The following is a 23,981-nucleotide window of genomic DNA, read 5'->3' on the forward strand; positions in this document are numbered from 1 at the left end:
CAGGAATGTACCTTGATGTTTGGGTATGTGAGTTACATATTTGTCCACATGATGTCCAGATCTACAGAAATACATATTTAATTTATGTATTAATTCATTCATTTAGTCAGATGGGGATGAAGGCAGTTTCCAAACAAGCCTGCAGCAAAAGGAGACCACACCTCAGTATTGTAGTCGGAGTGTGTTGACGGTGCGGTTCGGAGGAGTCCTGAGTTCTTTCTTTTTTTTCTTCTTTTTTTTGTGCGGGTGCGTTTAACCTGCTTTGATCACAGCCCCGCGTTTTCAGTGTCCGACATCTGCTGTTGACTGTTAACTGAGCAGATGTCAGCTTGACCAGATGCCCCCCCCCCCCCCCAAACCCAACCCTCCCGCCATCCACCACCGATTCCGAGTTCAGTTCCTCCACAGCGCCCCCCCCCCCCCCCCCCCCCCCCCCTGTTTCAGAGCCACGCGACTGCCAGGCGAATGCTGGGTCGTGGGAACTGGGGCCGAACAAAAGCCCCCCATTCACTCAAGCGTAATCAGCATGAAAGGCGTCATAACCCCAGGAAGGAGGACGGAGGAGAAGCCTCCGTGGCCTGGAGGAGAGGAAGCCTGCAGCAGGTGACCGCAGGATGGCCAGAGCTGGAGGTATAAACCTACACGTCGTGGTAATAAGCGCATGCATGTGAGTATTTTCACTGAAAAATGAAATGTTCATCTCGCTCATCTTCGTGGTTTATAGATCACATTTACATTCAGTGAAAGTATTCCAGACATTAATGATCCACCAACACTCTCAGGTTGCAGGTGTGTGGAGCCTTTCTGTTGCGGACTCTGTTTGCTCCCCCTTGCTGCCGCAAGGCTTCGGTCCAGATCTCACAAATTCACTCACATCACCCGGGTCCTAGCATCCTTGCACTGGCTTCCTGTTCATTTCAGGATACAGTACGAGATTTTAACCATCTCCTACAGAGCCCTCCATGGTCAGGCACCAGCATCCTTGCACCGGATCTTGTGTTCTTTATCAGGTCACTGCAATCGGCTGAAGGCCTTTTTCTCACTGTCCCACACACAAGGTTGAAGACAAAAGGGTGATAGAGCCTTGATGGCTGTCATGCCTAAATGGTGGAACACTCTGCCTTCATGAGCTGAGACCTGCCTCTTCCAAAGATATGTTTAAGAAGCAATTGTAAAAAAAAAAAAAAATCACCTGTTTAGGCTTGCGTTCCTTCCTATTGTGCGTGTTGCTGTATCCTTTTTATTGTCCCAGTGTATTGACAATATGTTTCTGTATGTTTCTTTTGCTCTAATCTGTATTTGCAATGATTCTGTATTTTTTTGTTGTTGTATTTTTTACTCGTAAAACACTTTTTTCAGCTCTCTCTGTGAGAAGTTCCATATAAATAAAATATACTTAGGATTATGCGATCGATAGATCACATACTAAGCCAACACGCCAAATGTATTATTTTCATATACATTTTCCAAATCTGTTCACAACAGTTCAGGTCATGTTACATCACGTTCACAAAACTTCCCCGCCATTCTAGAATATTGTTGGAAAAAAAAGTGTGCTTTGACCAATGAAACAAGCTCATGATGAAATATATCAAAGGAAGAGTTGACTTTGACACTCTGCAGTGTTCTTTGGTGACCCATAACTTGTTAAAAAAAAACAACAACAACAAAAAACAAAACAAAACCAAGGGTCAAATAACCAGAAGACAAGTCAACGGCTTTAGTTTTTGTTATGACGGCATAAGCGCGCCCTCCTACGGCCAAATAGCGTAGTGTCTATCCAGCGGAGTGCGACCACCATTGGTTCAGTGACCACGGCCAACCAGAGGGGGCGACAAACACCAATGTAGCGACAACCCCTCCGAATGAGCCATAGCGGACAGAGAAAGAAGTAGGGAACACAGGGGCCGCACAATTAAGTAAGTTCAGAACGAGGGGAGGCGACGTATAAGGAAAACAAAGCGATTTTTTTTCTCTCCCGAGGAGCCCTTGAGTTGCCCGCTACTGCCTTGACACATCAGAGGGACCGAGTGAAAACACCCTTTAAAGGTACGACGTCGCGTAATACTGAGATGTTATGACTGCATCGTTACAAGCATTGTCTATAGAAGCTAATTTATTTTAGCCAACGCAGATTGCGACGAAGTTAGGAGCCCGGCTTCCCCAGATAGACTGCGCGTGTTCGTGTTTGCCTGGAGGGCCGCTGTTTGCAGCATGTATCAACGTCGTAGCTGCGCTTCGACGGTCCGTTCAACCCGAGGCATGGAGCTGATATCTCCGACGCTGGGGAGCCTCTGCCAGGCCTAGGGACCGTTATGCTAACTGAGCTAGCCAGCTAGCTAACATTACGCGACTCAGTGCTGTAAATACGGCTACCCGATTGAATATTTTGTCTTATTTGGGGGTATTCCTGAGATTGGAAATACCGACGATGACCCTAGAGGATTCACTTTAACTGGAAACGTACGCATTGAGTCTTTTATTGGGGGAGGGGGGGGGACGAAAGCAGAGCTCGCAGCGCTGCTGTTTGGTGGGCTGTGATTGAAATGTTAAAGGCCACGTTAGCACACAAAGTTAGCCCTCTGGTGCAGTTTTCAAAAGACTGCGACGGCGGCGAAACGTTTGCGTTGTATTGCACTTGCTCGATGTACAGTAAATCGGCGGACGTGGGTCCATTTTGTTGAGCCCCGCGTACAGATGACATGCTCCGCACCATCACAACCCCAGGCATGGCGAGCAGAGGGGCGGTGCTCGGTGTCAGCTTCACGTTGGCCAGCTTCGGAGGGCCACGGGGTTCGCAACTCGGTTGAGTCACTGTATGCAGGTCCTGCTGTTAGTTGGCTATCACAGTAGAAACCCTTCTTGTGGATGGCTGTTGTTGGGGACCAAAGGGGGGGGGGGGGGGGGGCGCTAGCTGCTAGCTGCTAGCTGCTCATTGCTAGCTTGTTCGTGACAGATAATAGCGGAGCATCTGCCGCTGTCTGGACCCGAGGGCTGGGTGGGTGTGTGGAGGGTGACGTCCTCCGTTTATATCGGTGGTGACGCTGCCTAATACTGTGCTGTCTGCGATGCTTGAGATTTGTGACGAAAGCGCGATCGGTGTTAAAGCAAATAAGCAATAATAATAATAATAATAATAAAAAAAGATTCCAATTTCACGTTTGGATCGTGCTGTAGGTCACGTCAGGTGTGCGGGCCGCCACGCATCCCGACATTCATTGGCTTATAATGACTCCATGCCTGATTAGTAACAGCCATTGTGGCTGAGCGGGTGAGCGGGTGACCATGTGAGTTCGGAACCTGCCATATGCGTCTCCTCGTCATTTACGTCACGGACACCGGGGCGGTGCTGGTGCCCTGCTGCCGCTTCTGCAGGGCTACTTTAACCAGCATTAAGCCTGGGAGACTGAAAAGACGGATTTGGCCACCTGGCGAAGTTTCGCTCTGTTGACAATTGCTGAGGGCTGTTGCGTCTTCAAAACGGCTGCAAGACGTTTTGTTTTTCTGCCTTGCCTTGCCGCCCCTGCCCCTGCCCCTGCTTGCTGCTTGCTGCACCGACACTGACACATCTATACAACTGGTGGGCAGCACCTCCCTCTCTGGATTAGATTCCTGGACACGGTTTCTAAATGTGGACTCCTTGCCAAGACATAAGAGGAAGTGTGCGAAGGCCCGGCTGGTTTGCATTTAAAGTTTAGAGGATTTTAAGCAAGACAACAGGTTGGTTGGTGTCTGTCTGGCTGCTGTTTGCTGGCCTTTGATTTGTGCCAAAGCGTATTTCATGACTGCCTAACTGTTCTCGGAAGAGTTTGTCCCGTCATTTTGCACGTCTGCACTTATTGAGTGCAGATTTAGTTGCTAGTGAATGTTTTTTTTTAAAAAAAAAACATCAGGCTTATTGCACTGATAAAGGTCCTTGTTAAGTAACCCAGTTGAAGAGCAGCAGCGAAAGACGTGTTTCACTTGCGTCAGCCATGACTTTTCACACTTGCATCAGCCATGAGAAAAGAAAACACAGCCATGACTCTGTTTATCTTTTCTCTTCGTGCGTGGTGGTTTAACATGCTTGTCATCCTCAAGCCAGTATTAATTATTATATTTGAATGTCCTTGCTGTGCCGAGGCGCGCTTGTTTTGAATTTATGGCCACTTGCCTTGTCGGCAGGCCTTGTTATTCAGAGTTGAGGGAGTGGGTCACACAAAGGTCTGAGGCCACTCTGAGGTGGAAGTGGGCCTGTGTCATAGTAAACACAGAGGGGGTTAATCATTGACTGAAAACACTTGGACGAGCTTGAGCAACTTTTTTATCAAAGCACCAACAGTTGTTAAAAAAAGGTTTTATCACTTGTACTTTATTTGTATAGTATGTTTCAAAACTATAGGGATGGGCCGTTACCACATTCTGATGTTATATATTATATACCACCTCTTACAGTGTTGCAACTAGTTTTAAATCTTTTTTTTTTTTTTTACATGTCAGGTTAATAAACAACCGTTTCCATCAAACTTAAACCACTTTATTTGTGAACAACATTTAGAGTATTATTTGGAAGATTGAATAATCTTGTATCCTGAGGTCAGCTGTTAAAATAGAGGACTTCCCCCCCATCACAATTACCAGGAATTGTTCCAGCTCCTCATGGCGGCGCGTGTCCCCACCGCAGCCTGAGTTCCAGGTAGCTCGTACAGATCAGGGTGATGACGTACTGGGACAGTACCGGGAGTCAGCTACCCAGAAACAGACAACGTAGGCCGAGAGGGCAAATCAAGTTCAGATCAAGTTTCATATAGATCTATATATAAATAACATATCAGTCTATAAATCAGTGATCAGTCAAAGAATGCCATGATGTAATACACACACATTCACCGCTGAAAACAGATGGGAGTTTATTTATGACTGCGGGCTGACTGGAACCGCGTCTCCTTCCTGCAGAGTCCACTTCCTCCAGCTGAAGACGAGTCTAAAGTTAAATAATGCAACCGAAACAAACCACCACGCGTACAAAAGACAAGGTTCAGCTCACTCCTCCAGCGTGAACGCTTTACACGGTCTGTTGTGCCACAGTACCGCAGTAGCATCGGCAACTACTACCGCTTGTCATTACGCTCTTCATTAGGTCAAACAAACATGCCAAGCACGTCTTGCACTGCGTCACTGCTCCATTAACTTACCTCAGCGTGACTACTGGAGCAGTTTAGTATAAATCGCGACAGTTGACAGGAGTTTTATTTTGTTGTTCCTGGACTGTCCCCATTAAACTGGGATTTAACTATATTGCCTTGAGCTCACTTATTTTGTTTTTTGTTTTACAAGGAACTTTTTATTGATACAGAAGGAGTTTTTTTTTTTTATATTGTGTTGGCAGGAATTCCCCCTTTTCTGCTGGTTCAGTTTTGTCTGTGACACTCCTTGGTGATCAGCAAACAGGCGATCTAAAAACTTGACTTATCAGCCAGCAGCATCTGCAGTTGTTGGGCAAACTTGATGGCAATCGACCGTTCGCAAGAAAAGCAGTTGCACGATCCCACTTATCTTTCCTCACTCCTGTCAGCCTTTGTCCAGACCTGCAAGATGTGTTTTTTTTGCACAAGACGTTTGACTTCTGAGTCATTTGCAAGTTGCTGGTTTCACATAAGCTCTTATTGTTCCCTGCTTTGCTCTCCCTAAGCTCTTTGATTATTTGCTAGCTTTGGAAGATGTTTACCCAAGTCTCTGTTTGCTGGGTATTAACGTCTGTCTCTGACTCCTGCTGGTGTTTTTTTGTTTTTTGTTTTTTCCCCATGTTCTTTGTTACTCTCCGACTTTTGTTTGCGGACTCTAATCTCATTTTACACACTTTGTTCCTCCCAGGTGGACAGTCCGCTCGCTGGTTGCTCGTGGTAACCCTCCGCCATGCCTTTCCCCTTTGGCAAATCCCACAAGTCGCCAGCGGACATCGTCAAGAACCTCAAGGACAGCATGTCCGTGCTGGAGAAGCACGTCCTGTCGGACAAAAAGGCAGAGAAGGTCGCTAGCCGTCACCCCTGCAGTTACTCTGCTTTCTCTGTGTTCCTGTGCTTATTAACCTGCTCCCTTCTGATCCAGGCCACAGAGGAGGTGTCCAAAAGCCTGGTGGCCATGAAGGAGATCCTGTACGGCACCAATGAGAAGGAGCCCCAGACGGAAGCCGTGGCCCAACTGGCCCAGGAGCTTTACAACAGCGGGCTGCTCGGCATCCTCATCGCCGACCTGCAACTCATCGACTTTGAGGTGAGACTCCAAAACCCCTTTTACGGAAATGAGGCCAAGTCCATGAGAATATTATTAGATTGTTCAACTCGGCCGTGAGGAGCGTTTGAATTTCTGCATTGTCACGTACGTTTGGTCTCCGACCACCAGGGTAAGAAAGACGTGGCTCAGATCTTCAACAACATCCTCAGGCGTCAGATCGGTACCCGGACACCCACAGTGGAGTACCTCTGCACTCAGCAGAACATCCTCTTCATGCTGCTGAGAGGGTGAGGACACACACCGCACACACACACACACACACACACACACACGCACGCAGCATTGTTGAATATTTGACAGGTGCAATGTCGTATTGAACACTTCTGAAGGTCACCAATGTCTGTATTGGTGAAGTCAAACAACACTACCTTAACTTTACCCTGTCGGTCGCTGAGTGCAAAGTCCCGACATTGACACTGTTGTAATCAGTTTTTACACAAACACGAAGTGGGACACAGGAATGCCACTGAAACTGGAACATGTCAAATTTCGGCAAAGCATCTGCAGAACATCAAGCTGTGTCTCCTCTAACCGTGCTGCACACATCAAATATCCTGGTGGCTGATGCACGTAAACATAATGAGAAGCATAGCTGTGGTATTTGTGGAGAGTTTCATTTCCCAGACTGTTCAGTTTCACTTGTATTTGTCAATTTTTACCCCCCTTTTAAAATAGAGTGGAGTCAGAAACTCTCGCCTCCTTCTTGACTCACGATAGGGAGCGACAGCTTTGAACAATTAACAGCCTCACCCCCCCCCCCCTCATCCCAGCACCCTCCCTCAAAAATAAATACATCTATATATAACTGCACCGTGAAATAAATTCATTTCGTAACGTTTATTTAACTTAGCGTTTGACCTCATGAATGTCTGGAGTGTTTGGAGAGTGTCTGTCTCCTGCTCGGCCTCCAAATATGGCAAACGGTGGGGATAAAATAAACATGAGCTGAGCGTAGATGACTGAATCACGTCAACCTGGTGGCACAAAACACTCGGGACCGGTATTTACAACGCTCATTCTGATTTATTATACATAACGCGGCATTCTTCCGCACCTATTTTTTCCACCTAACCATGCTGATATACGACGGCTCACCCTCCTCTTCTTTTTTTCTGAGGTTTCACCTTCATTTTCTGCGACTGTATGATGACAAACGCCGTCGCGTGTGGCGTGATTGTCTGCAGGTACGAGTCTCCAGAGATCGCCCTGAATTGTGGCATCATGCTGAGGGAGTGCATCCGACATGAACCCCTGGCCAAGATCACACTGTACTCGCAGCAGTTCTACGACTTCTTCACATACGTCGAGATGTCCACGTTTGACATCGCCTCGGACGCATTTGCCACTTTCAAGGTTTGCGCAGCGCCGCCCTCTGCCCTCGTTCTCGCCGCCGGTTCGGGGTGATCGTATCTGAACACACCACACTGTCTCCTTTCAGGACCTCCTCACAAGACACAAGCTACTGAGCGCCGAGTTCCTGGAGCAGCATTATGACAGAGTAAGTCCAGCCCAGTTTATGTAAGATGCTTAACAAAAAAAAGGCTGAAAGTCAGATTTCACTCTTGCACTGATTTCACAGTAGCATGATGGTTTCGGAGAATCCACCCAGACCAATCATTCAGTCAGAAATATCATTTCATGGCATATTATTTCCCAATAAATTTGTAAGATTCCGGATGGTTTCCTCTTTAAATGAGCGGATTTGTATTATAAATGGAACCTCTCTGACAACAGAGTTTTTTCAGTGTTTTTTTCTTTGTCTTGAATTAAATCAGCAGGAAAGAGAAAGAATGACTCTTCTGCAATGGTTCACTGTAGAAAGTTTCTGTGTCAGGTTTTGCCTTTGCTCCTGTTTGGGCTTATTCGACAGACGGCTCTCCTTTGAAACAGACAGTCTGGAAGTCAGGCTGCAGCGTCAGGCTGCTGATCCGGGAGATCATTTGTCGGCCTTGAACACCAATTAGCTTTCAGCCTGCGAGGAGGAAATCTCTCTAATTTTCGTGACACTGTGTTGTGACACGAGGCAGACGCAGTCATGAAAACAACCACTCGAAGTGTTCAGATGACTTTGTTGTTTCCCCACAGCTTCTGTTTTTCTCCCTCCGTCTCTGGCACTTCTCTGTCTCACTGCCTCTTTCTTTGTGTGTGCGCCCAGTTTTTTAGTGAATATGAGAAGTTGCTCCTGTCGGAAAACTACGTGACTAAGCGGCAGTCCCTCAAGGTAAGAACCGCCCGGGTCCTGTCAGTAAACAGGCCTCATGGAGCGACGCAGCTCTATTAGGAAATCTATTTTAGGTTGAGGGTTTTGTCAGTGTTGGGTTTCCTCAAACCATCCATCTCCTATCGTTTCGCTGTGACTGCCATCTAGTGGTGGAATCGCTGTACAAGCATTTCAAGTATCAAAGTGCAAGTGTTTTCATTTTTTTTATTTTTTTTATTTTTTTTTTACATATTGTTGAAATGTAAACTGATAGGGTTTGTTTTTTTTGCCTTTTGATTTGAAATATCATTCAACTTAAGTCAAATTGTAAGCTTTAATATTCACTTGTTTTCACATCATATGAGCCTGCATACTTTAAAACAAGAGCATTGATCTGTTGATGTAGTTACTGGGAGAGTTGCTTCTTGACCGTCACAACTTCACCATCATGACGAAATACATCAGCAAGCCAGAGAATCTCAAGCTAATGATGAACCTGCTACGGGACAAGAGCCGCAACATCCAGTTCGAGGCGTTCCATGTTTTTAAGGTAAAAGAAAAAATATCTTTGTGAAATTAGCTTTAAAACGCCTCCGTCTTGATCAGACCAAGAGTCATCTCGCTCGCTCTGTCCTCAGGTGTTTGTGGCCAACCCCAACAAGACGCAGCCCATCCTGGACATCCTGCTGAAGAACCAGACCAAGCTCATCGAGTTTCTCAGTAAGTTCCAGAACGACAGGACGGAGGACGAACAGTTCAACGATGAAAAGACTTACCTGGTCAAACAGATCAGGGATCTCAAGAGGCCTGCCCCCCAGGAGGCCTGAGGAACGGTGCCCAGGTGTGCGTGCTAGTGTGTGAGTGTGTGCGTGTGTGGGTGTGTGTGTGCGTGCGTGCGTGCGCGCAAGCGTGGGGGAGCTTCAGGAACCGCGTCTGGACACTACCCAGATGTTACAAGCCTGACGGACCCATCAGCAGCTGCTGTTCTGGTTTCTGAACAAAATAAATTGAGGAAACAAACAAACAAACAAAAAAAAAAGCAACCTACCCATATCAACCCATCAGGAAGCTGCCAGCTCCACAGCTCCCCCTAGTGAACATTTGAGTATTGTTTCTCCCCCCCCCCCATTCTTTTTCCTTCAACAGATAAAGAGAAAAACAAAACGAAACAATAGATGCTGCTGCTTTCTTGCACACCGAGACGTGTTAAGGTAGACTTAAAACGACAACACAAGCCCATCAGACGCAGTGACAGAAAATATCCCATCGCCAGAGATAGAGAGATAGAGAGACACTCACATGTACTACACGAGAAAGAAAACAGAAACGACATCGACAACGCGCATACACCCGTACTGCAATATCAGCTTTTCCCGGTGGAGATGGTACGAGCGAGTCGAACCTTTGGCGCGTGTGCTGCATGCCTTTGAAATGTGACAGACCCACGGCTGTACCCAGCACCGGCCCCACTCAGCCACAGCCTGCACCCCCTCCCCCCCAACCCACCTCAAGTTTAGTGCCACAGACTCGGAGAATCCCGGCTCATCACGGCGACCACCAGAGAATTTGACGCCTTCATCCAGTCAAGAGCGAGGGGGCGGGGACGCCGAGGGGGCGGGGACGCCGAGAGGCAGGGCGGCGTGAGTGGCGTGGAGTGGAGCAATGAGTTTTTGGGTGGTTTCAATGAGTTGGGTTTCTGATGTTTTCTGGGACAGGGTGAACATGTACATATGCCTTTTTTTTTTTTTTTTTTGCTTTGTAGATTATTTTTGGTTTAACCTTGACATATGAATATATATTATATATATATTACCTTAAACATCATGTTTTTGGTTAATTGTAATCAAATTGCTTTTTAAGAACCATCAAAAAGAATCAAGTGACATTGATTTTGTTTTTGTTTTTTGTTTTTGTTTTATTCAATTTCATTTTACTGCTGAAGTGTTTGCTGGTGGGTTTCTCTGTACATAACTTTAAAAAACAAAATAAGCGCCAGCTCACGTTTAGCTAACCTATAGGATATTAACAATTTGTACAGCAGAGGAATGTCATGCTATTAGCTCTGGCTCTGTTAATCCTCTTTTCTTTTCAAGTTTTCCATCCACATTTTGAGTTACTCCGACTGCTGAAAACATGCCGGGGGAGTGGGGGGTGGGGTTTGGGAAGACCTTTAACATCTTGTGCACTGAGTTGCTGTGTCGACAGCATCACCTGGCTGACAGGATCTCAAGGGTTTCCTCCTCCTCCTCCTCCTCCTCTTCCTTGCTTTCTTTACTTTGTTCCTCCTTCAGTAACAGTAGAACTTCTTTCTAGCTTCACTTCTGTCGTTAGGCCACACACTCTTTCTTCCCTCATCCTGTCAGGACGGATATGAGTGGAAACGATCATTTCTAGCAGAGCACTTTGCCAGATGACGTTTCACTCATGGTGCTGAGATAAACTGGTCGCACATTTACGGTAAAAATAAAGAAAGAAATCACAGTCCTTGCTGTGAAACTCTTAATAAGTCCACACCTTCCCTCCATATGCATTAAATGTGCATGTTCCTCCTCTGGCTGTGCATGACGCTGTTCTGAGAAAGTCTGGGATCGTTTCATTTAACAGCGCTGAAACGTCAAACGTGAACTCTTGGCTGTGTGGCTGTATGCTGACTTCAGACTGCAGTTCCAGCACAGAGCGTTGGCTGCTTTATTAAGTGTCAAAGGCTGGGGCCCTACAATTGAGATAAAACAAAACAATAAAAAAGAGAAACGAAAGCAAAAATATTTGGAATAAAATAAAGCTGTGGTCGTTTTTAACAACTCATCTGTGTTTACATTTCTCTTTGTTCATAGGGTTGGTTTGCTGGTATGGGACAAATAAAATATACATTTCCCTTAAAGAAATCACATAAATTGGACAAATTTAATTTGCACTATAAAATAATTTTATATTCTGTAACTGACTATTGAAAATAAGTTTTTCTCCAGATACTCATATTTTTTTTTTTTTTTAACTTAAGCTTGCTCAACCTTTAAATGTACTATGTAAATGTAACACAAATATTTGCTTCCAAGTATTAACACACTGAAGTGGACCGGGAAAAGTAAGACGCGTTGTGTCTTATTTGTCCAGGGTGTAAACGACGAAAACCACACATTTGCTCCACGAGACCCATGACGTTCAAACCACTGGAGAAAAAGAAAAAGAAAAAACAAATACTTGCCGGGCAGACTGTAACATTCAAGGTCATGTATTTATTTAAACAGTTCACTGCAGACTGCTTCTTTAAGCGGAGCACGAGAAAAAACAAAACAAAAAAAAAACCACTTCCGGCAGATCAAGACAAAAACAGTGGGGAGAAGCAGCCCAGCTGTGAGAAGAGGATTCGACGAGACGGAGCAGCAGCAGCAGCAGCAGCAGCAGCAGCAGCATTTCTCCTCTCACGAACACACGGGCGTGCAGCTCCTGTAGACCGCAGGCGGCGAACGGCGAAGGCACCTTGCGGACCCTGCGAGGAGGACGGAACCGTGACGCCGAGCCATGGTGAAGATCAGCTTCCAGTCTGTCGCGGGACAGAAAGTGGACAAGGAGACCGATGGCGACAAGACCGAGATCCTCATTCCTCATCCGATGGTGGGTTTGCGTTTCCGGCTCACTTCCCGAGTCCCGCCCCGGCCGTCCGGGGCTTTGTTGTAGGATTGTTGTCCTTCTTGTTGTTGTTGTTGTTGTTGTTTGTGTCCTCCTCTCGCACACACTCTTCCTACATGGCTGGCCTGCTGCAGGCAGGGCGACCTCCACCTGCACAGCCATGAACAGCAGGAGGGGGCGGCGCTTCGCTGTTACGCCATTTGGTTGCTCGGAAAGAACAAACCACCGCCACCATCGCGCGCGCGCGCGCGCGTGTGTGTGTGTGTGTGTGTGTGTGTGTGTGTGTCCCACCGCTTCAACGCAGTCTCTCGGTCCAAGTTTAGAAAGCGTTGCAGCGGACGCGCATTGTTGTCGGTGGTGTGCACGCACGAGCAGAGACAAAGACCTGCGTATCAACTTAACAGCGCGCCCCCCCCCCACCCTCCTTTGCATAAGTGGTTTGACCTATATGCTTGCTGGTTAGAGCAGATCATACAGCGTGCAGACTCCTCCTCCTGCTCTCAAACCAGCTGCACCGCCACACCGGTGCATCCTGCCAGGTGGAATGCGAGAAAACCACGAGAGAATTTAGGGCCCACAAAATGGCAGATGCGCTGCTGGAAGGGCGGGGGGGGGGGGGGGGGTTTGTGTTTGCAGCATGTGCAGGATTTGCAGGATGCACAGATAGTGGCACCTCAACTTTGCTGTAGCAGCAGCAGCAGCAGCATCCCAGCGTCTCAACAACCCCGACCGAAGATCAGTGCAGCTGCATGCAGAGTCGATGTTGACAGGCATTGCCACTTTAAAAGACCCTCGCTCTGCAAAAATCCCTTGACCGCTAATATGCGTCGTTAGGTCGGCTCCTCGGAGTGGAGAAGAGGTCTACCCCTTGCTTCTTGCTAGCGTGGCAGCGGGCACTGCTACCCCGCAACGCCACCTCCACCATTGTGACATCACAAAGGGCACCTACAACTCACCCGTGTTGGTGACAACAACCCCCCCTCCCCCAACTCGGCGTTTGTTGCATTTTTGCCCCGTTGTTCAAAAATGTGCAATGACGAATCAGGAAGCCAATCTGATCCGTTTTTTTTTGTTTTTTTCGGCTGCAGGCTGTAAACAGAAGGCTACATGCATCTTCTTTATCCGGGTGATATGGAACCGTGTGGTTTTTTTCCCTGGCTAAACACTGGTGCCAGAAGTTACCAAATTCTGTTCTGATAAATGCACCTGCAATGTTGCAGAAGTATGTGGCTGTGATCTTTTCACCCGGTTGTATCGACCAGGGGGTGGAGGGACGGACGGACAGACAGGCCTCAGTGTGTCACGCTCTCCGCTGGTGTGAAGGAGCCTCTGTGCCTCCCGGCGGTGGCGGCACAACACAGCGTCTCACACACAAATGTGTGTGTTCATACACACACACACACACACACACACACACACACATACACACAGTTGACGCCTTGTCCTGGAGTACCCTGTCCCCCCCCCCCGGCCCCGCCACCCTCACACGCTTCCACCAGAGCCCAGAGGACTGTCACAACGTCACGCCCGCCGCTTTTCAAGCACTTTTTGCGTCGTGTCTATTTTTGGACGCTGGCTGTGCTGCTTCTCGAAAGACTCGTGCGAGCGCTGTGCTGCTTCTTGAAAGGAGACTCGTGCGAGCGCACGGCAGTCCGGTGCGTCTTGTTTCCTCGGAGCCATGCACCACCACCACCACCACCACAGCCGCTGCCGCCGGTCCGTTGTTTTGTTTTCACAAGTGCACATGGGCACCAACTGTCTGGTGTGTGTGTAGTGCCACCCAGCACACACACACACACACACACACACACACACGAGCTGGACGCGTGGTCACGGCAGATGGGCTGCGAGACTGGAGGCGTCTGGGAAGATTAGTCACCGCCCGCCTCCGTCAGGGTTTTCATTACCAAGCGCTTCCTTTGGCTGACTGCCGCTGCCGCCGCCACCGCTTCACCGGCCTGCCAGGGCTGACTTGCAGCGTCGGCACTAATGTACGTGCTGCTATTTTCGGTTAATTCGGGTCATTTTCTGCAGCCCGTCACCGGGGCGGAGGAGGATGAGGATGAGTAAGTGGCAGCGAAGCTGCTTGTTTTATGCTTCTGATTTGCAAGAATTAATGTGTGTGCATGTGCTTGTTTGTGTGTGTGTGTGTGTGTGTGTGTGTGTGTTCCAGGATGAAGACGAGCTGGTTCTACCACACAGGCCCCAGAAGTCTCCCCTGAACGGCCTGTGCTGCCTGACCTTTGGCCTGGTGGTCTTCATGGCCGGTTTGGTGCTAGCTTCCATCTACGTCTACCGCTACTACTTCATACCTCACGTGAGAGCTCAAGCGATGCCACTGCTGTTGATTCTCATTTTGTTACTCCTGGATCTGCACTCAAACGTGAGTTTCCTGTGTGCATGTGTGTGCAGATCCCGGAGGAGAACATGTTCCACTGCAGGGTTCTCTACGAGGACTCCATGTACGCTCCTCTGCGCGGTCGCCAGGAGCTGGAGGAGAACGTGGGCATCTACCTGGCTGACAACTACGAGAAGATCAGCGTGCCCGTGCCTCACTTTGGAGGCAGCGACCCCGCCGACATCATCCACGACTTCCACAGAGTGAGGACCGGAACACACACACACACACGCAGGCTCTGAATCACTCTGATTCAGGCTCTTGATGTTTCGCTCTGTTACTGACCCGGCTTTGTTTTCCAGGGCCTGACCGCCTACCACGACATCGCTCTGGACAAGTGCTACGTGATCGAGCTCAACACCACCATCGTGATGCCGCCGCGCAACCTGTGGGAGCTTCTCATCAACGTGAAGGTAGCGCGTCTCAAATGTTACCGCAGCGCCAAACTGAGGTGTTTGCAGTGTGAGTGAGACAGGCAGACCGAGCCAGTTGAGCCCCATCTGACCCTCAATAGGTAAAACATTAAATACGCCTTGTTCAAAGTCTATTTTCAAGCCTATTTTTATATCCTTATTTTAACATCCTGGAGCAGGCGAGTGTGATCAATCACTGAAAATAAAGAAAAATCAATAGAATTCTAAAAACAGGACCCTGCTGTTTTAAAGCCTCCAGTAAAAAAAATGCTTGATTTTGGTGTCTGGCTGAAATGGATGCCTTGTCGGACCTCACACTGATACGATTTGGAAAATGTTGAAGCGATGAGGAAACATTTCTTCTTCTTCATTTTCATTCCAACAAAAAAAACAAAACAAAACGACAACAATCGGCACGTTTTATCAGCTAATGTGGGTGATGTGTGAAGAGCATCTTTATTTCAAACCATCGTGGTTTCATCCGCTGGAACGCAATACCTCGTGAGCTTGTTGCTGTTTTTCGTCCCCACCCCCCTCCCCTGCAGAAGGGAACGTACTTGCCTCAGACCTACATCATCCACGAGGAGATGGTGGTGACTGGAAAAGTGCACAACATGCGTCAGCTGGGACCCTTCATCTACCGCCTGTGCAACGGAAAGGACACGTACCGCCTGAGCCGTCGCGTCACCCACAGACGTAAGTCGGGGAGCGATTTGGTGGGGTAGCGGGTGAGAGTTGAACCTCGATCGGCGTCCTTTTAGTAAGGGCAAAAGCTGGAGGCTTGATTTAAAACCACAGAAGAAGATGACAGGGAAGAGGCAGAATGATGGATGTGTTATAACTGGAAACCTCACTTCCAATTTGGCATTGCAAAAATATTTATTTTTTTGAACAGGTGGCCCATCGAGGTATGTATATTTTAAAGTCATGGACTTTCTAAAAAAAAAAAAAATTAAAGGCCATAAAAGACGAGCTGAGCAACTTTGGAATCTAAGTGTAGCGCTGGGCAAAAAAAATTAGCATGGTTTCTCACTTTACTCTCAGCCAACATAATATCCAATATAATGTCTGCTGCCTAATATCACAGAAGCCTCTGTGTCTCCTCGCATTTGCAGCCACTGTCTATGTATTGTTATTGTGCTTGTGCAATCTGGGCAGTGGTGGCGGAGGCGGGGTTGTTTGCGGCGATGAGTTCAGTTTTTTCACACAGTGTCCTCTGTCTCCTCGACCCTGTCTCCCTGTCTCCCCTCTCAGGCATCAACAAGCGCGAGGCGGACGGCTGCCACTCCATCCAACACATGGCCAACAGCTTCGTGGTGGAGACGGTGATCTGCGACCAATGAGCGCCGCCGCCGCAGACACCCACCATCGAAAAGGCCCGTCGTCTCCAGTCACCGCTGCGCTCCTCTGTAGCATCCTACTGTAGTCCCGACTTCCCAGTTGCAAATTTCTTTTCTCCCACGTCCAGCTCCGAACCTCCTCCCCCGGTCAAACTGCGCCTCTGATATTTCCATGCAATACGAAGCTCTCCAGGTTCTTTGGCAGGATTAGTTTGTTTTCCTTGTAGCAAAGCCCTGTAGCTGATAACAGATGAGCGATGCATCTGTTATCCCCCTCTGGGGGAACTGCGTGTCGGTTACTGTCCTTCGGGGGAGTTGGTTGTCTCATTGTGTTGTGTTGTCGAGATTTTTTATTTTGTGTCCATTCTTCCCGTTATTCTGGAGGTTATAGGCTTTGTGTCTCCAAGTCAACTCATCAAAGTCTTTCTGAGCACGTTCATATACATTTCTTTCTCCCATTCTCTGCACATGTAACTGCTGATAATTAGTGGCTTGGTTGATTCATTGAGCTTCTGCCTGCGTCGTGTTGATCCGCTGCTTTTCCATTGCGTTCCTTTTCTTTTTTTCTTTTTCTTTTGAACGCAGCATTCATACTCCCCACGATGGCTTTTTTTTTGTCCGCAGATTCTTTTGCACACTGTTCGACAATGCCTTTGTGAAAGCCTTTGAAATCATGTCTCTTCTGCCCCCTCCTCCTTGCATGTTTTATCTATAAAGGAACAGCAGCACTGTCGGAATGTTTTGTAAAAAACAATGCTTAAAGCCTTAGTCCAAAAAAAAACCCCCCGGAGACTGGACTAAAGTCAATGCTACTGAAAAGGGAGCATTATTATATTACACTGTATGTTAGTTACGCAAAACTCTGTTTGATCTGTATATTTTGTCTGCTGTTAAACTTTGTCTGTGAATAAAACTAGCGGGAACAACTCTGCCGGGTGTTTTATTCAACGTCTCGTCATCCGTCGGGTTGTTTTTCGGGAGCGTGTTTTGCGAAGTCAATCAATGTTTAACAAAATCCGATACTCTAAGTGGTGCTCTCCCCATTTCAAATGACATTCAAGAGATGTTCTACAGTGTCATGTCAAAGGTTGAAGAGAATAAAGGGGTTTATTGTTCCTTTCTAATTGTCTTCAACTTAGCCTTAAAAGCAGAGCTGAATTTTCACAGCTCGTATTCATGGATGTCCCCCCCCCCCCCCCCCCCCCCCCGTCCTCTTAATTTGGCCGTCGACAACAATGCAGACAATGGACCCGGGCACAGTCGTGGTCCCAACGGAAGCCTTTTTTTTTTTTTTTGTCAAGGTGCACACGGTTTCCACCATGTGCATTTTCACCAGTGTCATCACCCTCATGAGCTGTTGCATCACAACCATCTGCTGCATCACAGCAAGCCGGAATGTAACGTGTGTTGTCAGCCAGAAAAACGGAGGTTTTGCCGGCGTTGATGATTCTTAAATTAACCTTTGTAAATGAAAGGTGCTATCAAAGGTAGTGCCTATAGGTGGCAGTGTAACCAATGTGAAGAATGCACATGCGGAAGCAAACGATGAAACAACTAGCTAAAGCTTGCCAAAGCACGGCCTGTCGTTTTATTCGTAGTAGATAAGAACACTACTTGGTATTAAGAGTGGGGTTCGAACCCACGCGTGGACTCTTTTCTATTGGATTACGAAATTAAGTCGACAAAAATCACAAATTAGTTCGAGTCTCGCGGGGGAAGAGAAAGTTACAGCGCACAACACACATTTAAAAGACTGAATAAGTCTTTAAAAAAAAAAAAAAAAAAAAAAAAAGACTGATCAAAATATGAGTTAAAACAACAACGACGACGACGTCAGGAGTTGAAAGTGAGATCCCCCTCGGCGGAGAACCAACATGGTGTGACCCAATCAGCCCTGGACCTTATTTAAACAGGCCTGAAGGTGGATGAACTTGTTGGGAAAACACCTGCCCGACACTTCATCTGCCGCGGCCCCTTCAGGCTCTGGTAACGCAACTGCGCGGCTGTGAAAATGCTTGGAAACTGTGACAAGTTAAAGTGAACCATTCATTGATTAGCATGTTCCCACAATCCCGCGTCAGGCGGCTAACTACGGTGGCCGTCACACACAGGTATACACAGACGCTGGTCTCGGCGCGAGGCACGAGTCCACGTTCTATTCCTTCTCGGTCTAATCTCTGGATAACATGACGTTTGCGGTAAGGTATATACCGGCTGAAGGTCATTAAAGAGACTAAATTCGGCCTAATCTAATGCAGTTTGCTAATTCCATTTGCAATGCATCGTGTGCTTGGATGCTCTCGGGTGTGCTGATGAGGTCACATGGATCCTTCCGTTCTGCTGCGGGCTCGCACACACAGACACTCTTCCATCTGGTGATGCTGAGACTGTCTGTGTGCTGCTGCTGAGACTCTGGCTGAGGACAGACAGCCGCTGACTCACACCAGAGATTCCCAGACCAAAGCTGTGCAATAAGAAATATTGGATTTTTTTTTGGGGGGGGAGGTAAATGACAAAAAAAAACAAATATGTTCCCCTTATTGCCTAATAATCCCAATATTGGTGCACTTTCAGGTTTATCCCTATCTATGAAGCATTTTGTTCCTTTTACTTTTGGCTGAGCGTTTCATGTACCAGCAGCGTCTGCACGGCTGCTGCTGCTGCTGCTTCGTACTGAGATGCTGCCTCTGTCGTTGAAACGCGTACGCACGCGCGCAAAAAAAAAGCTTTTTACTAAAGCGGAAAGATCTCCTTACATCAACCAAGCTGATATTCTAAACCCGTGCTGACACGAGTAGTTCAGGTAGCATATAAGTGAAATCTCTCAATTCATGCACAGTGGATTTGCACCGCCTCCACCCCCTCTGTGTTTTAGGGTTCCTGCATCAGTGATGAAGATGACCCTCTCACCAGCTCGCTGCTTCATCGTGCTGCTCATCCTCAGCTTCGTTGATGCAGGTGAGCCTTTGGTGCAATTCGAACACGTTTGTCTCTTATTTCCTGTCTTTTTTTTTCTTCCTCTCAAATTGGGATTCGAGAGGAAATCGGTGAGCACGATGACTGAGAAGGAAGACTTTTTTAAAATTTTTTTATTCCGGTGTTTGTCAAATGTGAGCGAGAGGAGATCGAAGAAGGAAGAAAAAAAAAAAAAACGGATTGTACCTATGCCAACAAATCCCCAGCGACGCTGCTGATGCTGGATGATGCTCAGAAAATACCTCCGGTGTTGCTGTCACACTGCTGCCTCGGGTAGAATATATGCAGACTTTCACGAACACGATGGCAGAGTTCCTGGAAGTGGTCTTAGCGTCTCAATATTGTGTGGAGGCTAGCGGATGAGTCACATCCACCTGTTTGGCATCCCTGATTAGTAACAAATGTCTGAGCACAGACTGGGTTTTATTGCCTTTCTCCCCGCTCACACCTTTTTCACTTTATTAAAATTCAGGGCGGATTTTCTGGGAGATGAAGGAGCGCGTCCGTGAGGTCCAGCTGCAGAGGGCCGAGCGGCTGCTCCTGGCCAAAGTTCCCAGAGGTCGGCAGCATTTCCACGTGAAGTTGGGCTTTTTGGAGCAGCAGCTGGATCACTTTAACCGGCAAGGCTCCAAAACGTTCCGTCAGGTAGGGAAGCCCAACGATGCAGAAAATGCAGACGATGTTTCATGTTTAAATAAACATGTGGACGGAATTGAAGAAATCTTGGCTCTCTTTTCCACCACCCAGACGTATCTTGTGAATGACAAGTACTGGAAGAAACCCGACGGTCCTGTGTTCCTCTTCATTGGTGGAGAAGGACCCCTCTCTTGGGCTGATGTCGTATTTGGTACAGTAGGACGCCGTACTTGGCGTATAAGAGGGAAAACTGTCTGACAGGCCTTTGTGTGTTTCGAAAGTAAAAACAGACTCAAACGGGGGGGGGGAGCTTTTTGTCTGCTCCAATATCAAATAGCTAAACAAGGACAAAACTGCCTGCTTACCTGTTCACTGCTGTATCTTCAAACCCTCCCCCCGCCCCCCACAGGCCACCATGTTGAAATGGCAAAGAAACACGATGCCCTGCTGGTGGCGCTAGAGCACCGTTTCTATGGCGACAGCATCAACCCTGACGGCCTGAAAATGGAGAACCTGGCCAGCCTGAGCTCTCAGCAAGCGTGAGTGTTGGCTGGCAAACGATGGTCAAACACGTGCAGATAAATTGATGATTGATTGTCTGCATTTTGTTCAGACTCATGGACCTGGCTGTGTTCCATGAGCACATCAGCCAAAGCTTCAACCTGACCAGCAACAACACCTGGATCAGCTTTGGAGGCTCGTACGCTGGAGCTCTGTCCGCCTGGTTCAAAAGAGGGGTGAGTCATTTAAAAATGACTTCAGGGATATTTTGGAAATGACCCATTTGGTGGATAAAGTGCTTTTCATAAACTTGTGAATAACTTGTGCCACAATTCAGCCTGCGTCTCTGCTCCCACTGTGTCTTGCTGCAGTTTCCTCATCTGGCGTTTGCAGCCGTCGCCTCCTCGGCTCCGATCAGGGCCAAGTTGGACTTCTCTGCCTACAGCAAAGTAAACCGGGACAGTGATGCTCTAACACTCATGTTTATTGAACATAGCAAGTCCTAATCATGCCTAACGCAACCCACTCCACCCCAGCAAAACTATGATCTCGATCTTCTGTCACTCTGACCCAAGATCGTCCTCATCCAAGTCATTATTAATCCTTCAAATGTGCCTTAATTGGATTATTTCAATTTTTTTCGGATAAGCTGGCTCTGAAAGGGGGTAATTTGATGTTGGTATAATTTTCTCAGAGGCCCACTAGAGGGCAGTAGGGCGTCTAGGTTGCTCTGACCAAACCTGCAGCCTTGGATCACATCGACGAACATTAATGAACTAATCAGAAGTTACACATCCTGCTTCACATGTGCACTTCCTTTGCTTTCAGATGGTTGGCTTGGCCCTTCAGAACGAAAGAGTCCGCGGCTCCCTTAAGGTAAGAAGCACCTGCTGGGCCTTGAGATCCCACCTGCTGTCAGAGTGTTCCTCACTTGTGGTGGCTTCTTCCTCCTGCAGTGCTTCTCTGAGGTGCAGAAAGCCTTCGCTGCTTTGGAGGCGGCGCTCATGGCCGGCGACGTGTGCCACCAAGTGGCCACGGACTTTAACTGCTGTCAAGAGCCCAAAGACCTTGACGATCAGGTGACGCACAAGAATTTGGAATGATGTTGTCATTTCTTTTATTTTATTATTTTATTATTATTTTTTAGATATTTCTCTGTGTAACATATCGAACATTTTGCTTTCACTTATTATTTATGATATGCATTTATATTTATTTGACAATGCCTGAATAAATAACGATTCTGTTAAACAACCGGGAACACAGTGCCCCCTGCAGTGTGTTACTGGATCTTTAATGCAAAGTCAACTTGTGCATTTTTTTGTTAACTGCTTTTCACGACACTCAACGGAGTTACGACATTCTGCTTGTTTTGCTTTAGATTTGTTTAATGCAGAATTTGGCGGACATCTTCATGGGAACAGTGCAGTACAATGATGAGTTCATGAATATAGGCATGATCTGTGACGTCATGACCAACAAGACCCGAGACGACGAGAGGGTGGGGTACGGAGGACTCGTCAGACTTTCAAAGGTACGAGGAACAAGCAGCTCGAGGTGCATCAGGAAAATGTGCTCGTCGTGCACACAGAAACCACAAGATGTCACCAGTGAGCCATTCCTAGTACAGAAAGAGTGGTTGGACCGCGGGCTTGTAGTGCCCCCTAGAGGTTCAAATGTTTGTGAACTGCATATTACTGTACTGCCACTATAACTTCGTATATGTGAGTGTGTGTGTGTGTGTGTGCCGTTGACGTCAGTAATTGAATTAAATGTGTTTCTACAGATGTTTTTTGGAGCACGATGTCTGGACGCCTCGTTCAAGAACGAGCTGAACCAGCTGATGAATACGACTGTGGGCAGAGGGTCATACAGACAGTGGATCTACCAGACCTGCACCGAGTTTGGCTTCTGTAAAGGACGCCTATACACACACACACACACACACACACACACACACACGTGCTGCGACAAATACTAATGTTATACCATGTTTTTTTGTGTGTGCGTGTGTATGCACAGACCAATCATGCGAGGACGCCATGTGTCCATTCTCAAGGATGATTTCCCTAAAGTCCCAGGAGGAAATCTGTCAGTTAGTGTTTGGAATTTCCCTGCCTTCCCTGAAGAGGAACGTTGCCTTCTCAAACACCTACTACGGAGGAGACAGTCCTACCACTCACCGGGTGCTCTACGTCAATGGTGAGACGGGGCCAGCGGCAGACACGGAGGCCAAAACCGAGGGTTAAGATCTTTTTTTTTTTTTTTTTGTCGTCTCCTCTTCAATTTGACACCATGTCTTCGCGTCACCACAGGTGAGATTGACCCCTGGAGGGAGCTGTCGGTGGTGGGGGCCTGCACTGCGGACGGAGAGAAGGCGCGTGACGTTCTCATTGAGGGCGCGGCTCACTGCGCCGATATGATGACCGGCCAAGTCGATGACCGCGCCTCGCTCAAGTCAGGCCGAAAGGTAACGCAGCACAATGTGTTGTTCCGCACTGAGCACAAGAGTAACATTGAGTTTCTAAAAAAAAAAAAAAAAAAAAAAAGGTTTGAGGAAGATTTGCTCAACTCTTTCTGCCGGTCCATGTTTTGTTCTGTCTTTCCGTCCGTCCTTTTGCCAGGAGATTGAAAACTATGTGACGGACATTTTGAGGACGGCTGAGGTGGAGAAGATGGAGAGGAGATGTGATTGAATGATGGTTCAGCCGCTACATTTCAAAGGTCTTTTAAGGGATTATTCCTAATTTGCTCAGAGCGGAGTTTACATGGGGTTGTCTCTGTGAAGGTCATGTAATAAAATGACTGTTACAAAGGGAGCCTTCTGTGTGGTTTGTAAAGCCAGTGGTTTTCCAGACGATTGGAGAGAAGATGAGAAGGAAAATGCAAATAAATGAACGGTAGAATCAAATGAAATTGCCGTTAACAGATTGTGTGATTATTGTTAAATCATTGCTATTACATAAAATCTAGGATCTATCATGCGTGAGAGAGAGAGAGAGAGAGGCAAGCTGGTTTGCGCCAGCTTTGAAGGTGATTTGCTCCACAAGCTGGCCGAGGTAGTTCAAAATGCACAGGTTTGTGACAGACCGAAAGAACGGACGGCCCAGCTGTGGAAGACGCTGCTGGGGGAAAAAAAACTTTGCCAACTGGAGTGAGAAAATGAGGCAGCATACCTGAAGTTGTAGAGAAAATGTCCATGTTATTGATGGTACTTTTATTCTAAACAAATGCTACAACTATGTTGTTTCTTTACACATTTTGCAACATTGTCAGTCGGTTTGCTAAAGGGGTCCCTGGCCAGAGTCTAACGCTGTCGGGGAGCCATGGCATGGAAAATCTGGGAACCCCTGAACTGGAATATTATTTAATTAAAATGTTTTGGGCAGTTTTTGGCACCAGGGTGAATTAGTGCTAACTTTTGTCTGTTCTATTTTTTATTAGGGGTTGGTCGGGTGTTGTCTCCGTGCAGTGTGTCATGAATTTGTCGGACACAAGTGTGTGTCGGCGGCTGTGACGCTGTTGTCTGTAAAGATGGAAAGCGTGGTGTGAGGAAGGTGTGGATGCGCCAGTTGTCCCGAAGCCATCTGTTTCTGTGTGTGTGTGTGTGTGCC

The 23,981-nt window shown here is 47.4% G+C and overlaps 3 protein-coding genes across 4 annotated transcripts; all 3 read left to right on the top strand.

The window, feature by feature from the left end:
- Positions 1 to 1,712: 1,712 nt before the first annotated feature.
- cab39 (calcium binding protein 39) lies at positions 1,713 to 11,278 on the top strand. 2 transcript variants are annotated; one of them, XM_076049652.1, is made up of 9 exons: positions 1,713 to 2,049; positions 5,854 to 6,009; positions 6,088 to 6,252; positions 6,382 to 6,500; positions 7,458 to 7,626; positions 7,712 to 7,771; positions 8,429 to 8,494; positions 8,880 to 9,023; positions 9,112 to 11,278. In XM_076049652.1, the coding sequence occupies exons 2-9, from the start codon at positions 5,896 to 5,898 to the stop codon at positions 9,298 to 9,300; spliced, it is 1,026 nt and encodes a 341-aa protein (XP_075905767.1). In that variant the 5' UTR covers positions 1,713 to 2,049; positions 5,854 to 5,895; the 3' UTR covers positions 9,301 to 11,278. The 2 variants fall into 2 exon arrangements, with proteins under 2 accessions (XP_075905767.1, XP_075905768.1); XM_076049653.1 differs by having other exon boundaries at positions 1,713 to 1,919.
- A 576-nt stretch (positions 11,279 to 11,854) lies between these two features.
- Positions 11,855 to 16,693, top strand: itm2ca (integral membrane protein 2Ca). The gene is made up of 6 exons (XM_076049654.1): positions 11,855 to 12,088; positions 14,277 to 14,420; positions 14,516 to 14,704; positions 14,804 to 14,914; positions 15,460 to 15,610; positions 16,169 to 16,693. The coding sequence occupies exons 1-6, from the start codon at positions 11,996 to 11,998 to the stop codon at positions 16,255 to 16,257; spliced, it is 777 nt and encodes a 258-aa protein (XP_075905769.1). The 5' UTR covers positions 11,855 to 11,995; the 3' UTR covers positions 16,258 to 16,693.
- A 2,441-nt stretch (positions 16,694 to 19,134) lies between these two features.
- prss16 (serine protease 16) lies at positions 19,135 to 23,086 on the top strand. The gene is made up of 13 exons (XM_076049811.1): positions 19,135 to 19,212; positions 19,703 to 19,875; positions 19,978 to 20,077; positions 20,276 to 20,405; positions 20,480 to 20,603; positions 20,739 to 20,816; positions 21,196 to 21,243; positions 21,324 to 21,446; positions 21,749 to 21,901; positions 22,154 to 22,280; positions 22,390 to 22,569; positions 22,683 to 22,837; positions 22,992 to 23,086. Exons 1-13 carry the CDS (start codon positions 19,146 to 19,148, stop codon positions 23,061 to 23,063), a joined length of 1,530 nt encoding a protein of 509 aa, XP_075905926.1. The 5' UTR covers positions 19,135 to 19,145; the 3' UTR covers positions 23,064 to 23,086.
- The last annotated feature ends 895 nt before the right edge of the window (positions 23,087 to 23,981 follow it).

The sequence above is a fragment of the Nelusetta ayraudi genome, unplaced genomic scaffold, assembly GCF_046127955.1.
Source record: "Nelusetta ayraudi isolate G7.1 ecotype Tasmania unplaced genomic scaffold, CSIRO-AGI_Nayr_v1 ptg000120l, whole genome shotgun sequence".
NCBI lineage: Eukaryota > Metazoa > Chordata > Actinopteri > Tetraodontiformes > Monacanthidae > Nelusetta > Nelusetta ayraudi.

Coding starts and splice junctions, on each gene's coding strand:
- itm2ca (XM_076049654.1), top strand. CDS start 11,996: ATGGTGAAGATCAGCTTCCAGTCTGTCGCGGGACAGAAAGTGGACAAG. Junction 14,421..14,515: donor GCTACTACTTCATACCTCAC/GTGAGAGCTCAA, acceptor ATGTGTGTGCAG/ATCCCGGAGGAGAACATGTT. Junction 14,705..14,803: donor TCATCCACGACTTCCACAGA/GTGAGGACCGGA, acceptor TTTGTTTTCCAG/GGCCTGACCGCCTACCACGA.
- prss16 (XM_076049811.1), top strand. CDS start 19,146: ATGAAGATGACCCTCTCACCAGCTCGCTGCTTCATCGTGCTGCTCATC. Junction 19,213..19,702: donor CCTCAGCTTCGTTGATGCAG/GTGAGCCTTTGG, acceptor ATTAAAATTCAG/GGCGGATTTTCTGGGAGATG. Junction 21,447..21,748: donor CCAAAGACCTTGACGATCAG/GTGACGCACAAG, acceptor GTTTTGCTTTAG/ATTTGTTTAATGCAGAATTT.
- cab39 (XM_076049652.1), top strand. CDS start 5,896: ATGCCTTTCCCCTTTGGCAAATCCCACAAGTCGCCAGCGGACATCGTC. Junction 6,501..7,457: donor CTCTTCATGCTGCTGAGAGG/GTGAGGACACAC, acceptor GATTGTCTGCAG/GTACGAGTCTCCAGAGATCG. Junction 7,627..7,711: donor ACGCATTTGCCACTTTCAAG/GTTTGCGCAGCG, acceptor GTCTCCTTTCAG/GACCTCCTCACAAGACACAA.